Below are 13,402 nucleotides of genomic sequence, written 5' to 3' on the forward strand. Positions count from 1 at the left end.
GTTTGGGCATTGTAGAACCTCAGGAAACATGACAGGTGCTCAGAAAATCAGAGCCGTTTCAAAAAGCGGAAATTCACATTTTTGTACCATAGTTTGTAAATGCTATAACTTTTACCCAAACCATTTTTTTTTTTTGCCCAAACATTTTTTTTTTATCAAAGACATGTAGAACTATAAATTTAGCGAAAAATTTATATATGGATGTCGTTTTTTTTGCAAAATTTCACAGCTGAAAGTGAAAAATGTCATTTTTTTGCAAAAAAAATCGTTACATTTTGATTAATAACAAAAAAAGTAAAAATGTCAGCAGCAATAAAATACCACCAAATGAAAGCTCCATTAGTGAGAAGAAAAGGAGGTAAAATTCATTTGGGTGGTAAGTTGCATGACCGAGCGATAAACTGTGAAAGGAGTGTAGTGCAGAAGTGTAAAAAGTGGCCTGGTCATGAAGGGGGTTTCACCTAGCGGGGCTGAAGTGGTTAAGATGTAATTTGGCAAACTTTATTCTGGCCTTCCTGTTTTTGAGGCTCACAAATGGTTTACATCTTGTGGTGAACCCTCTGTATTCACTCTGGTGAAGTCTTCTCTTGATTGTTGACTTTGACACACATATACCTACCTCCTGGAGAGTGTTCTTAATCTGGCCAACTGTTGTGAAGGGTGTTTTCTTCACCAGGGTCATCCACCACAGTTGTTTTCCGTGGTCGTCCGGGTCTTTTGGTGTTGCTAAGCTCACCGGTGTGTTCCTTCTTTTTCAGAATGTTCTAAACAGTTGTTTTGGCCACGCCTAATGTTTTTGCTATCTCTCTGATGGGTTTGTTTTGTTTTTTCAGCCTAATGATGGCTTGCTTCACTGATAGACATCAAACATTAGCCCCTCCCAGAGAACATTTTAAGTTCCATCCTCATAGGCCCCTTCCCACTAGAGACCATATGAAGGCTGCTACTCCAAGTATAGCCCCTCACCCACTTCCTAAGGAGAAGCCCTCCACTATTAGCACCATTGTCAACCCTAACACCACCTCTACACAGGCAAAAAGATCGCAAACATCCAACCCTACAGTAGATAATACTGAAGAACTATCCTCTCATATCTTGCCCACCCCCATCCTATTATCATCAGTTAGTAGTGAACTAGTGGTCTCATCCCCCTGTAGTGGCAATGATGGAGAGTCCTTCAAAGGACCCTTAATGGAACACCCAGCAGATTCTACACTCAACTTTTCCATACATTCTACATCCACCACCTATGATGACCTTTTTTTTAGCCCTCCCAAAAAACCTGTCAGAGAGCCCTTTTTTAGGGAAAATAACACCAGATGCCACCTTATTTCCCCTGACACCACCAGCCAGACTTACACTGTGCAGTGTCCAACAACTTACCCCATTTCTGACACCAACAGGTCTATCACCTTACAGGGTGACATCCGACAAACAGAACCACAAGATTACCCAATTCTTCACCCCGTTATCCCAATCCAGAAAAAGGCAAAATGTTTTAGAGGACGCCGTGGAGGTAAATCTAAGCATACCTGAAAAAAAAAAAAATGAAGTGTCCATTGTTCCAATAGACACCCCGCATCATAGTGAGGCCATAACTTCCTCTGGCATCACCCCAATAGACGCTACTCCCCCTCCGTTTGAATATATTGTTGCTAAAGGCATTTTCAACCTTTCCAAATATAGTTTATCTACCGATGAAATAAAACTGCTGAGTAAAGGGCTATCTTTCTGCCCATCTAATCTGCCCAATCCCTTTGAACTTTTTGTGGACCTTGATAAATTTATTCAAAATCTCACCCTCAAACGTCATTTTAAAATCAAAGAACTTACTAAAACAGCCACTACTGCCACCACAGCAGAAACCACATGGTCTATCACTGACCTCTTCACTCCAACATCAGATATACAAGATGTCAACCCCCCACAAGCCCCACTCCTATACGATCCAAACTCTCAATGAAGTCTACTTTTTACCCCCTAGAGAGTAAAGGTCCGCACCTCGAGAGTTATTATAATATGGTCCTTGACGATTTCAAATCCCTTACCACCACTAATAAATCACCCTCTGGGGTTAAACATCATACCTTGACCCTCAAGGAGAAAAAAGCTCTGAAAAATCTGAGGAATAACATTGAAATTGTCATTAAGAACGCTGACAAAGTAGGGGGAGTCGTAATTATGGATACCGATTATTATCTCAAAGAAGCTAATAAAATACTCACAGATCCGGATTACTACAGAACCTTAGATGGTGACTCAACAGATGTTTTCAAAAAGTCCCTTACATCATTGTTTGAACAAGGTTATGCCTCTGGGATCATAGACAAAAAAGAAAAACAATTCCTTATCCCTTTCCACCCGGCCATCGCTATTTTTTACTTCTTACCCAAGATTCATAAAAATGATAAGAACCCCCCGGGCAGACCGATTATTTCAGGGATTGATTCCCTCACCACTAATCTCTCAGCTTACGTCGACTCCTTCCTCCAAAAATACGTCCAACTATTGCCGTCCTACCTAAGAGATTCTTCCCATTTAATTAATCTATTTAAGAACATACAGTGGCAAGACTACTATATTTGGGTCACCCTTGATGTGACCTCATTATATAGTAACATTAGACATGACCTAGGCTTAATGGCAGTCAAACATTTTTTGGAAGGTGACCTGTCATTACCAAATGAACAAAAAGAATTCAAGGGGATCGATTATATTCTCCATCATAATTATTTAACTTTTAATGATACATTTTATATCCAACAGAAAGGGACTGTGATGGGGACGAAAATTTTCGCCGTCCTACGCTAATCTCCTTATGGGCCTTTTTGAAGAACTCCACAATCTCTTACACAACCCTAAGATTAGATTTTATCGTCGCTACATCGACAACATCATTTTTATTTGGGAGGGCACTGATATTGAACTTTTATCTTTTTTTATGTTCTTAACACTAACGATTGGGGCCTATCTTTTAGCATTGAACAACACCCGTCAGAAGCTGCTCAGACGAATGTGGGTAAATGGGGCGCTGGATGCCAGCACCCCATTTACCCACATTCGTCTGAGCAGATAATACCGCAGATGAAGGTCCTGCGCGACCGAAACGTACGGTTTATGAAAATGTGTATAATCTGAAACAGATTGGGCCAATGGATGACAGCATTACATGCAAATGAATAAATGCCCTATTCGCAAATCGTGAAAATTGTGTGCCTCAACTTTACTTTTATATATATTGGCTATTTATAGCCCTTGGTTGGCACCTGAACGCTGAATAACAGTGCGGTTCTCAAATTTCTCCTAAATATTTTTAGATATCCACCTTAATTCCACTAATAATACCATCCAGACAAAAACTTTCTTCAAGAAAGTGGATGCAAACTGTTTTCTTGATTTTACTAGCAGTCACTACCTGAAATGGAAAAGGAATATTCCTTTTAGGCTACTTTCACACTAGCGTTCAGAGCGGATCCTTCTGAGATGGATCCGCTCATATAATGCAGATGGTGGCTCCGTTCAGAACAGATCCGTCTGCATTATATTGTAAAAAAATCGGATCCGTCCAGACTTTTACATTGAAAGTCAATGGGGGACGGATCCGTTTGAAGATTAAGCCATAGTGTGTCATCTTCAAACGGATCTGTCCCCATTGATTTACATTGTAAGTCTGGACGGATCCGCACGCCTCCGCACGGCCAAGCGGACACCCGAACGCTGCGGGCAGCGTTCAGGTGTGTGCCTGCTGAGCGGAGCGGAGGCTGAACGCTGCCAGACTGATGCATTCTGAGCGGATCCGCGTCCACTCAGAATGCATTAGTGCTGGACGGATGCGTTCGGGGCCGCTTGTGAGCCCCTTTAAACGGAGCTCACAAGCGGACACCCGAACGCTAGTGTGAAAGTAGCCTAAGTCAAATGAAACGTTTGAGAAGGAACTGTTCAGAAGACAGTGACTCGGATGAACTTATCCTCCGCAGCAGAGGTGACTCTTGGTCTTCCTTTCCTGGGGCGGTCCGCATGTGAGCCAGTTTCTTTGTAGCGCTTGATGGTATTTGTGACTGCACTTGGGGACACTTTCAAAGTTTTCCCAATTTTTCGGACTGACTGACCTTCATTTCTTAAAGTAATGATGGCCACTCATTTTTCTTTACTTAGCTGCTTTTTTCTTGCCATAATACAAATTCTAACAGTCTATTCAGTGGGACTATCAGCTGTGTATCCACCTGACTTCTCCACAAGGCAACTGATGGTCCCAACCCCATTTATAAGGCAAGTAATCCCACTTATTAAACCTGACAGGGCACACCTGTGAAGTGAAAACCATTTCAGGTGACTACCTCTTGAAGCTCATCAAGAGAATGCCAAGAGTGTGCAAAGCAGTAATCAAAGCAAAAGGTGGCTACTTTGAAGAACCTAGAATATGACATATTTTCAGTTGTTTCACACTTTTCTGTTATGTATATAATTCCACATGTGTTAATTCATAGTTTTGATGCCTTCAGTGTGAATCTACAATTTTCATAGTCATGAAAATAAAGAAAACTCTTTGAATGAGAAGTTGTGTCCAAACTTTTGGTCTGTACTGTATATATATTTTTTCCACTGATAATTTATACATGTAATTTTTCCCCTCTGTTAGGGCTTTTTTTTTATGGATGCCTGCCCTGGCTTCTACTATATTTATTATTAGATCTATTTATATATTCTCATTACATTATACTGTCCTTTTATTTATTGTTGATATTGTTTTGTGATTCTATTATTTATGGTTGACTGTATTTATTGTTCTATTTTTCGACCTTTTATTTGATGTCCAATATCCCTTTGTCCTATTTTTTACATTACTTTCTCTGTTTCCCCTATATATGATAATGTTCCTATATCCGCCGTTGGATTCTTTTCAACTTTCCCTTCTAGATTTTTTTATTGTCATTCCAAGAGCTCCCACTCATTCTAACACATCTCCTTTTAGCTTTGATCGGTATTTGCGTCCCATGCATATTATTTCCCATCCCACTTCTTCTATTTCCGGCCCAAACTGTCGGAAATCATGATTAGTTTAGGTGGAACTCATCGCCGTCTATGCGTTCCATATACCGGAACTTCCGGCTAATGCGTTCCATATATCGGAACCATTTTTCTCACCCCCATTATAATTGATATTAGCCCCCCCCCTCTGTCCTTCAGGACTCCATATGTACGTTATCACCTTCATCCACTGTTATCACCAACTATTCACAGTTGCAAGAAAAAGTATGTTAACCCGTTGGAATGATATGGATTTCTGCACAAATTGGTCATAAAATGTGATCTGATCGTCATCGAAGTCACAACAATAGACAATCACAGTCTGCTTAAACTAATAACACACAAATAATTAAATGTTACCATGTTTTTATTGAACACACCATGTAAACATTCACAGTGCAGGTGGAAAAAGTATGTGAACCCTTGGATTTAATAACTGGTTGAACCTCCTTTGGCAGCAATAACTTCAACCAAACGTTTCTTGTAGTCACAGATCAGATGTGCACAACGGTCAGGAGTAATTCTTGACCATTCCTCTTTACAGAACTGTTTCAGTTCAGCAATATTCTTCGGCTGTCTGGTGTGAATCTCTTTCTTGAGGTCATGCCACAGCATCTCAATTGGGTTGAGGTCAGGACTCTGACTGGGCCACTCCACTTCTTCTGTTTAAGCCTTTCTGTTGTTGATTTACTTCTATGCTTTGGTTGGGTCGTTGTCCTGTTGCAACACCCATCTTATGTTGAGCTTCAGCTGGTGGACAGATGGCCTTAAGTTCTCCTGCAAAATGTCTTAATAAACTTGGGAATTCATTTTTCTTTCGAGGATAGCGATCCGTCCAGACCCTGATGCAGCAAAGCAGCCCCAAACCATGATGCCGCCAACACCACCATACTTCACAGTTGGGATGAGATTTTGATGTTGGTGTGCTGTGCCTCTTTTTCTACACATATAGTGTTGTGTGTTTTTGTTCCAATCAACTCAACTTTGGTTTCATCTGTCCACAGAGAATTTTGCCAGTACTGATGTGGAACATCCCGGTGCTCTTGTGCAAACTAAACGTGCAGCAATGTTTTTTTGGTTTTTTTGGACAGCAGTGGCTTCCTCTGTGGTATCCTCCCATGAAATCCATTCTTGTTTAGTGTTTTACGTATCATAGATTCGCTAACAGGGATGTTAGCATATGCCAGAGACTTTTGTTAGTCTTTAGCTGACACTCTAGGATTATTCTTCACCTCTTTGAGCAGTCTGCACTGTGGTCTTGCAGTCATCTTTACAGGACGACCACTCCTAGGGAGAGTAGCAGCAGTGCTGAACTTACTCCATTTATAGACAATTTGTCTTACCATGGACTGATGAACAGCAAGGCTTTTGGAGATACTTTTATAACCCTTTCCAGCTTTATGCAAGTCAACAATTCTTAATCGTAGGTCTTCTGAGAGCTCTTTTGTGTGAGGCATCATTCACTTCAGGCAATGCTTCTTGTGAAAAGCAAACCTAGAACTGGTGTGTGTTTTTTATAGGGCAGGGCTGACACCTCACTCCAATTAGCTCTTGGAGATGTCATTAGTCTAGGGGTTCACATACTTTTTCCACCTGCACTCTGAATGTTTACATGGTGTGTGCAATAAGAACTTGGTAACATTTAATTCTTTGTGTGTTATTAGTTTAAGCAGACTGTGATTGTCTATTGTTGTGACTTAGATGAAGATCAGATCACATTTTATGACCAATTTGTGCAGCAATCCTTTCACATACTTTTTCTTGCAACTGTATAATTTGTAACACTACGGGAACAATATATACAATAACTTGCCCCTGTAAAAGAAATCTATGTTGGTCGCACGAAAAGACAACTCAAGAAAAGAATAGGGGAGCAGATATACAATATAAAGAAAAAATTTGATGGACATACATTGTCACAGCACTACAAAGAAAGACATGTAAGAAGCTTTTGTGGGGAGAAAATAGTGGGAAGAAATAAGAGGGGATAGAAACAAAGTGGATATTTAATATGAATACCTTAATACCAAATGGTTTAAACACTGAAATAGAACTGTTTGCATTTGAGTAAAAATGGTCTTGTCCAGGTGTACTACAGAGAATAACAGAGTGGTGCACAAGGGGTTAAATAGTAACAGTAATGAGTGCAGTGCATAAATAGTAGCACTAGAAGGGCCTTTTAACACTCCCAAAACGCGCTGGGGACCTTTTTGGGAGCTGTAGCGACCCTTAGCTACAGAAGTGACGTCACTAGCTGCTCCGTGAGAGCGCGCACTGCAAAAATTCCGATCAAACACCAGCTTCACGCCACTGGCCGGGGGTGTGTATTGTATGGTGGAAACTGTTAAGGACCCTGCACCAACCAAGTATAAAGTGCACCTCAACAAAAGAACATCGGAAATAAGGTACCTACTTCCCCCTTTCCTGTCTGAGCGCGGTACTGATAATATTTTATACTGTATTTTACGTTGCAGGAACATTATATGCTACAGGAATATTCTTATCTGTACTGCACTTAATTTATATCAGTCTATGCTCATAGATTAAGATACATTGTTTTTACTTGATTTTGATACATTGTTTTACCTAGTTTTAAGAGTTCTTCTAGGCTATACTATATAATAAATCTATCTATATTTATTTATACACATTCTCCTGGTGTGGTTCCAGAAGTCGAGTGCCTGTCGCTCTGTTTCAATTACAGGTTCAGCCCCACCGATCTGTTTCTGGTGCCGGTACCAGACATTATACCATTGTACAGAAGTCTCAGTGGAGGTTGCCCAAAACACCTTATCGATATGGGTGCCAGTTGTCATATCTCCACCGGTCTGATATTGATGACCTATCAGAATCTACAGTGCCTTGCAAAAGTATTCAAACCCCCCTTTAACTTTTTTAATATTTTGTTGCCTCACAACCTGGAAATAACATGGATTGTTTGAGGATTTGCATCATTTAATTTACAGAACAACTTTGAAGATTTTTTTTTTTTACAAATAGAACAAAAAAACAGCAAAGTCAATGTGCATAACTATTCACCCCCCTAAAGTCAATACTTTGTAGAGCCAGCTTTTGCGGCAATCACAGCTCCAAGTCGCTTTGGATAAGTCTCTATGAGCTTGCCACATCTTACCACTGGGATTTTTGCCCATTCCTCCTTGCAAAACTACTCCAGATCCTTTAAGTTGGATGGGTTGAGCTTGTGAACAACAATCTTTAAGTCTGAGCACAGATTTTCTATTGGATTGAGATCTGGGCTTTGACTAGGCCATTCCAACACATTTACATGTTTCCCCTTGAACCACTCAATTGTTGCTTTAGCAGTGTGTTTGGGGTCATTGTACTGCTGGAAGGTGAACCTCCATCCTAGCCTCAAATCACACACAGGTTTTGTTGAAGAATATCCCTGTATTTAGCACCATCAATCTTTCCCTCAACTCTGACCAGTTTCCCAGTCCCAGCTGCTGAAAAAACATCTCCCCAGCATGATGCTGCCACCACCATGTTTCACTGTGGGGATGGTGTTCTTTAGGTGATGTTATGTGTTGGGTTTGCTCCAGACATAGCGTTTTCTTTGATGGCTGAAAAGTTTTGGGACAACACTGAAGATCTGACACTTTGCTACAATGTAAAGTGGTCAGTGTAAAGCTTATATAACAGTGTAAATTTGGCGTGCCCTCAAAATAACTCAATACACAGCCAATAATATATATAAATAATATGTATGTGGCAATAATGTCTAAACTAGAGGCAACAAAAGTGAGTACTCCCCTAAGTCATATCTTTAGTTTTGTCCCATTGAAAAGGTATCTTAAAATATTTACAAAAATGTAAGGGGTGTACTCACTTTTGTGAGATACTATAATGTGTATGTATTATATATATATATATAAAACTGTGTTAGTAGTCACAATTGTAAATGGTTCCATACAAGTAGTATGTACTTTTGTCTATGCATCATGTTATACCTTACTTTTTTTTTCTTTTTTGTATAACTAAGGTGGCAACCGCAAATCTTGCTTGGGCTTCAGTAGCAATACATCAAGTACAAGTAAGTACCTATGCTCCTCTCTCAGCTTCTTGGGAGTCTCTGGAATGCTTTCCTTTTTAAGAGTTGTCCACCTATATTAAGTGACAGCCTATCCTCAGAATAACCCATCACTAGATGAAATCAATGCAGCAATGGAGCAGCACTGCAGTGACAAGTTTGATGGGGCTTTCTGCTTCCCGGAGTGGAGCTATTGCCGAACAGCTGATCTTCGGGGATGCTGGGTTTGGCCTTCCATCAATCATTTAGTGATGGTCTATCCTGAGGAATAAATAACTTAATAAAAGGTGGAAAACCCCTTTAAATATTAACTGGATCACCAGCTAGTTCATTTGTGTATGGAGCAGACTGATCGAGCTTCTTTTCCTGCAGTAAATGGGGGCATCCATATGTTATAGGGGTAGCAATAGGTGTTAGTCACTCGAATATTCATCTAACAGCTATGTTTTTGCACCTGTTTAATATTTTGTCTTCTTTTTTTTTATACTATATGTTAGGTATGCAGAGGATTAGCAAAGCAAACTGAGCTAAATGACTTTCTATTAGATGTGTCCAAGTAAGTACATTACTACAATTCTATTACTAGTTAACACACTACTAAAGTAGTTATTTAGTATTTTTTCAAGAAGCATGGAGTAAACCATAATTGTAAGCTCTTGTGTACCCTCCTCATGCAACAGAACATGCCTCATACAAACTCATGCAACAGAACATGTCATTACGTAATGGTAAACCTTTTCCATACACAAGTAACATATTTTTTGAATTCTTCATTAAGTCACACATGGGTTGTCAGGGGTCTAGACATTGATGACTTGTCATCAGGATAGGTTATCAATATCTGATTGGATGGGGAGTTCGTACGCAGTTGGCAGAGCTTGTTGCTTCCGTCTCCATCCACTTTGATATTTCTGCCACTCTAGGATGCTGAGAGAAGCTAATTTGGGGTGCCTGGTGTTGTACCCCATCAATTTTTATATTGATGACCTACCCTGAGGATATGTCATCTAGAACCCGGGCTACCCTTTTATTTTAGACCATGGACACTGGCTATAAATTTCTGATTTCAAGTTTTTAAAGAGAACCTGTTGGCGCTGCTGACATGTCTGTTTTAGTCAAGGATGGTGGCCAGCACGCCCAGGTAGATATGGTGGTGGGTGCACATCTCCAGGGCAAGTGGTAAGGTTCCCCTAACAAGTCGGATATCTACAGAAAACTAGAGAGAGTATGGAGACAGCACGTCCTTTCTGTGAAGTTTATTCCAGATGTGATGTTTCAGCTAACAAGCCTTTCAAGCTTAGTAATAGGTCTGGGACATTTCTGTTGTAGGCCAGGGATACATGGGGACAGCACAATTGATTGAATTCATCTTTCCAAAGACAGCTACAGCGCAAAAGATTTTAAATGTTTTACCTTGATTTTAACTATGAATAAACAGATGCTGCCCAATCAGTTATACTACTACAAGAAGTTTGTGTGTATTCCTGGCCTTAAAGCGAATCTGTCACCAGCGACCTCCCTGTCAACCTGTTTGCCTAGGTACATATCTGAAAATCAGATGAACCACAGCTATGTTTCTTTTGTTAAACCCCGTTTCCAAGTTATGATACTTTTTTTTAATATGCAGATTAGGCCTTTAGTCCAATGGGGACGTTACTATTGCTCTTGTTGCACCCAAGCTCCACTTTCTGTGAACAGCCCCTCCCTGGCTGCTTTGCCACTGCCTAGCCCTGTCAATAAAAGCAGCCAGGTTGAAAGGAGTGGAACTTGGGTTTAACAACAGTTTAATAGGGAGGTCGCTGGTGACAGATTCCCTTTAAATACGCTTATTGAAAACAAGCTGGAGTCACACATGCCATTTTTGGCTTTGGCGAAAAACTGTGTTTAAAAAATGTATATGTGATTTCAGTCTTAAGATGCAAAATCCCTTTTCCTCTTCCTGAATATCTGCAGCACACACAGTAGAGGATATTTATTAAAACTGGTGCACAGGAAATGTCAACCAATCTTTTCTCTGAATTTAATGAAATGACAGGTGGAATCTCCCACCGATGGTTGCTTGGTTGTGATTTATAGATGGTTAAAGGGGTTGTCTGCTTTTTTTATATTGATGACCTGTCCTCAGTATAGGTCATTAATATCAGATTGGCAGAGGCCAACTCTTGGCCCATTGATTATCTGTTTGAAGAGAATGCAGTGCTCGTATGTGTGCTTTCTTCACTTCACTGTTAACCTTCTCGCCATTGGAATTGCAGTGGCGAGTAGTGTAATTACAGCTCTGCTGTCCCCATTCATTTCAATAGGAGAACTCCTTCCTCTTCAAGTGAATAGGACAGAGCCATCCGATCAAAGTGAATGGGGCGGTTGAGATGTAATTGCACTGCTCGCTGCTGCAGTTGCGACGGTGAGCAGGTAAACAGTGAAGAGAATGCAGCACTCATACAAGCAATGCTTTCTCCTCAAACAGCTGATCGGGGCTGCCGGGAGTCAGCCCCCTGCAGATTTGATATTGGTGAGCTATCTTTTAACAATCTGTAGTGGTGCAGTGCTGTACGCATGACTTTATTTTGTCCACTCTAGTCAGCATTATGAGATCAGGGAGATCCATGTTCTAGCAGTATATAAAAGACTGGGCACACCTCAAGATATTAAGCCACTAACTTTAATTAATTAAGACAGTTCAAAATAATACCATTAGAGTGACAATCATAAAATAGTATCTATAAAATACGTAATAAATTATTGTGACGGTGCAATCGTATTAAATACACTAAAAGCGCTAGTGGTCCTGATAAGTAGCAGATATGTTTATAAAAAAGCTTAATATATGTGCGCAGCAGCTCAAATGACTTGCGTAGTTTCGTCCCAAATAGCAGAGACAGTCAATCACTTATAGTGGAAACAATGTCCTTTAGAAATAGCAGCACAGCATCGGAACAGAAGGCAACAAATGGCGAGGTAACTGTAAGTTTGTATCGCTGATTTGCAGGATAGTTATGAGTCTGTATCGCTAACAAGCATCTTTGTACCACCTTGATAGAGCACACAGTGAAGCTGTTGAATGCAAAAACCAACTAACATACAGCGGCGTCCCGCTGCATATACATCTCAGCGGCGTCCCGCTAACAGTTACTGTGTGGTAAACTTAGTCACACCGACCTACAAGTCGGAACGGTCTTACCAGCTTGGTGCGACCCCAGCTGTCCTGCGATGTTCAAATGGAGTTTTTCTTTCACTCCACCAGGATTTCGTTTTCCCCCGTCGTGGATCTACACACGTGAGTCCACCGGTTTGGCTTCGGACCCGATGTGATAATACCTTCCACGCGGACCTTTAACAAATGATCGGCAACGGTCTTGATCCTTTACGTAGTGCACTACTTTTTGGAGAGATGGGGGGTCTGACCAGACGCGTTTCGGGGTTGAAGTATCCCCTTCTTCAGTGGTTATCAGACCACCCCCCCCATAAAGCTCTTTTATATGGTGTAGAGGCTAGAATTACGGCATGTGTCATCACACCGGAAGTATTCTCAATTCTTTATTTTGCACATATATGTGTCATTTTGCCTCTTTTCATGTATCAAAACTCAAGCATAATATTTCCTTCTTTACTGATTCCTCCATTGCGTGACTGTCCATACATTTTTTTATTTAATCTGGGATTTTGTCCTTACGTTATAAACCGCAGCTTAAATTGCTGCGGTATGTGTGTGCTTTCTGCTACTGATGACCGTCTTTATTTTTTCAGAGCGATTTTATTCTAGATTGGAAGTCTTAACACAAGAACTCTAGGTTAACACAATTTATAACATAATATATAAAAATACTCATAATAAAAAATATTGATGATAAAAATCAAAAATAAGAGTCTATGTGTCTATGTAAAATCTATAAAAACTTACAACAATAGTATATAAAAAAGATCGCGACACATAACCCTAATGCAGTGGTATTGTTGAATATATCCAAAACTCCATATATATTCGGAACAATCGTATCCATGTTCTGTCTTTACGTTGATTTACTTTATGATTGTCTACCTTTCCCTGAAATCAGATATATTTTTTTCTTTTGCAGAACATATTTTGATAACATAGTTGCAATAGATTCTTTACTTGAACATATTATGGTAAGTTAACATTTTGTAGAATTCGCTACCTAATAATTTACTTCTTTTGTACTACTGTATTGATCATGCTAGTGGTTTATTAACACAATATTCCTCCAGCAACAAGGATATGGCGAGGGCCAGTTTGACCGCAGTACATGTTTTGAAGTTATTAAAAAAATAAAAAACTATGATCATATATGAGGATTATCATGTGTT

General features: G+C 40.1%; 1 protein-coding gene across 3 annotated transcripts in view; it reads left to right on the forward strand.

Moving 5' to 3' along the window:
- The window catches only part of PDE10A (phosphodiesterase 10A), a 333,722-nt gene that overhangs the window by 208,089 nt on the left and 112,231 nt on the right, over positions 1 to 13,402 (forward strand). For all 3 annotated transcript variants that reach the window (XM_044292077.1, XM_044292079.1, XM_044292078.1), the window contains exons 8-10: positions 9,029 to 9,079; positions 9,574 to 9,632; positions 13,153 to 13,204. In XM_044292077.1, coding sequence (XP_044148012.1) covers positions 9,029 to 9,079; positions 9,574 to 9,632; positions 13,153 to 13,204 — 162 coding nt within the window. The remainder of the gene's footprint in view (positions 1 to 9,028; positions 9,080 to 9,573; positions 9,633 to 13,152; positions 13,205 to 13,402) is intronic.

Source organism: Bufo gargarizans, chromosome 4, assembly GCF_014858855.1.
Source record: "Bufo gargarizans isolate SCDJY-AF-19 chromosome 4, ASM1485885v1, whole genome shotgun sequence".
Taxonomy (NCBI): domain Eukaryota; kingdom Metazoa; phylum Chordata; class Amphibia; order Anura; family Bufonidae; genus Bufo; species Bufo gargarizans.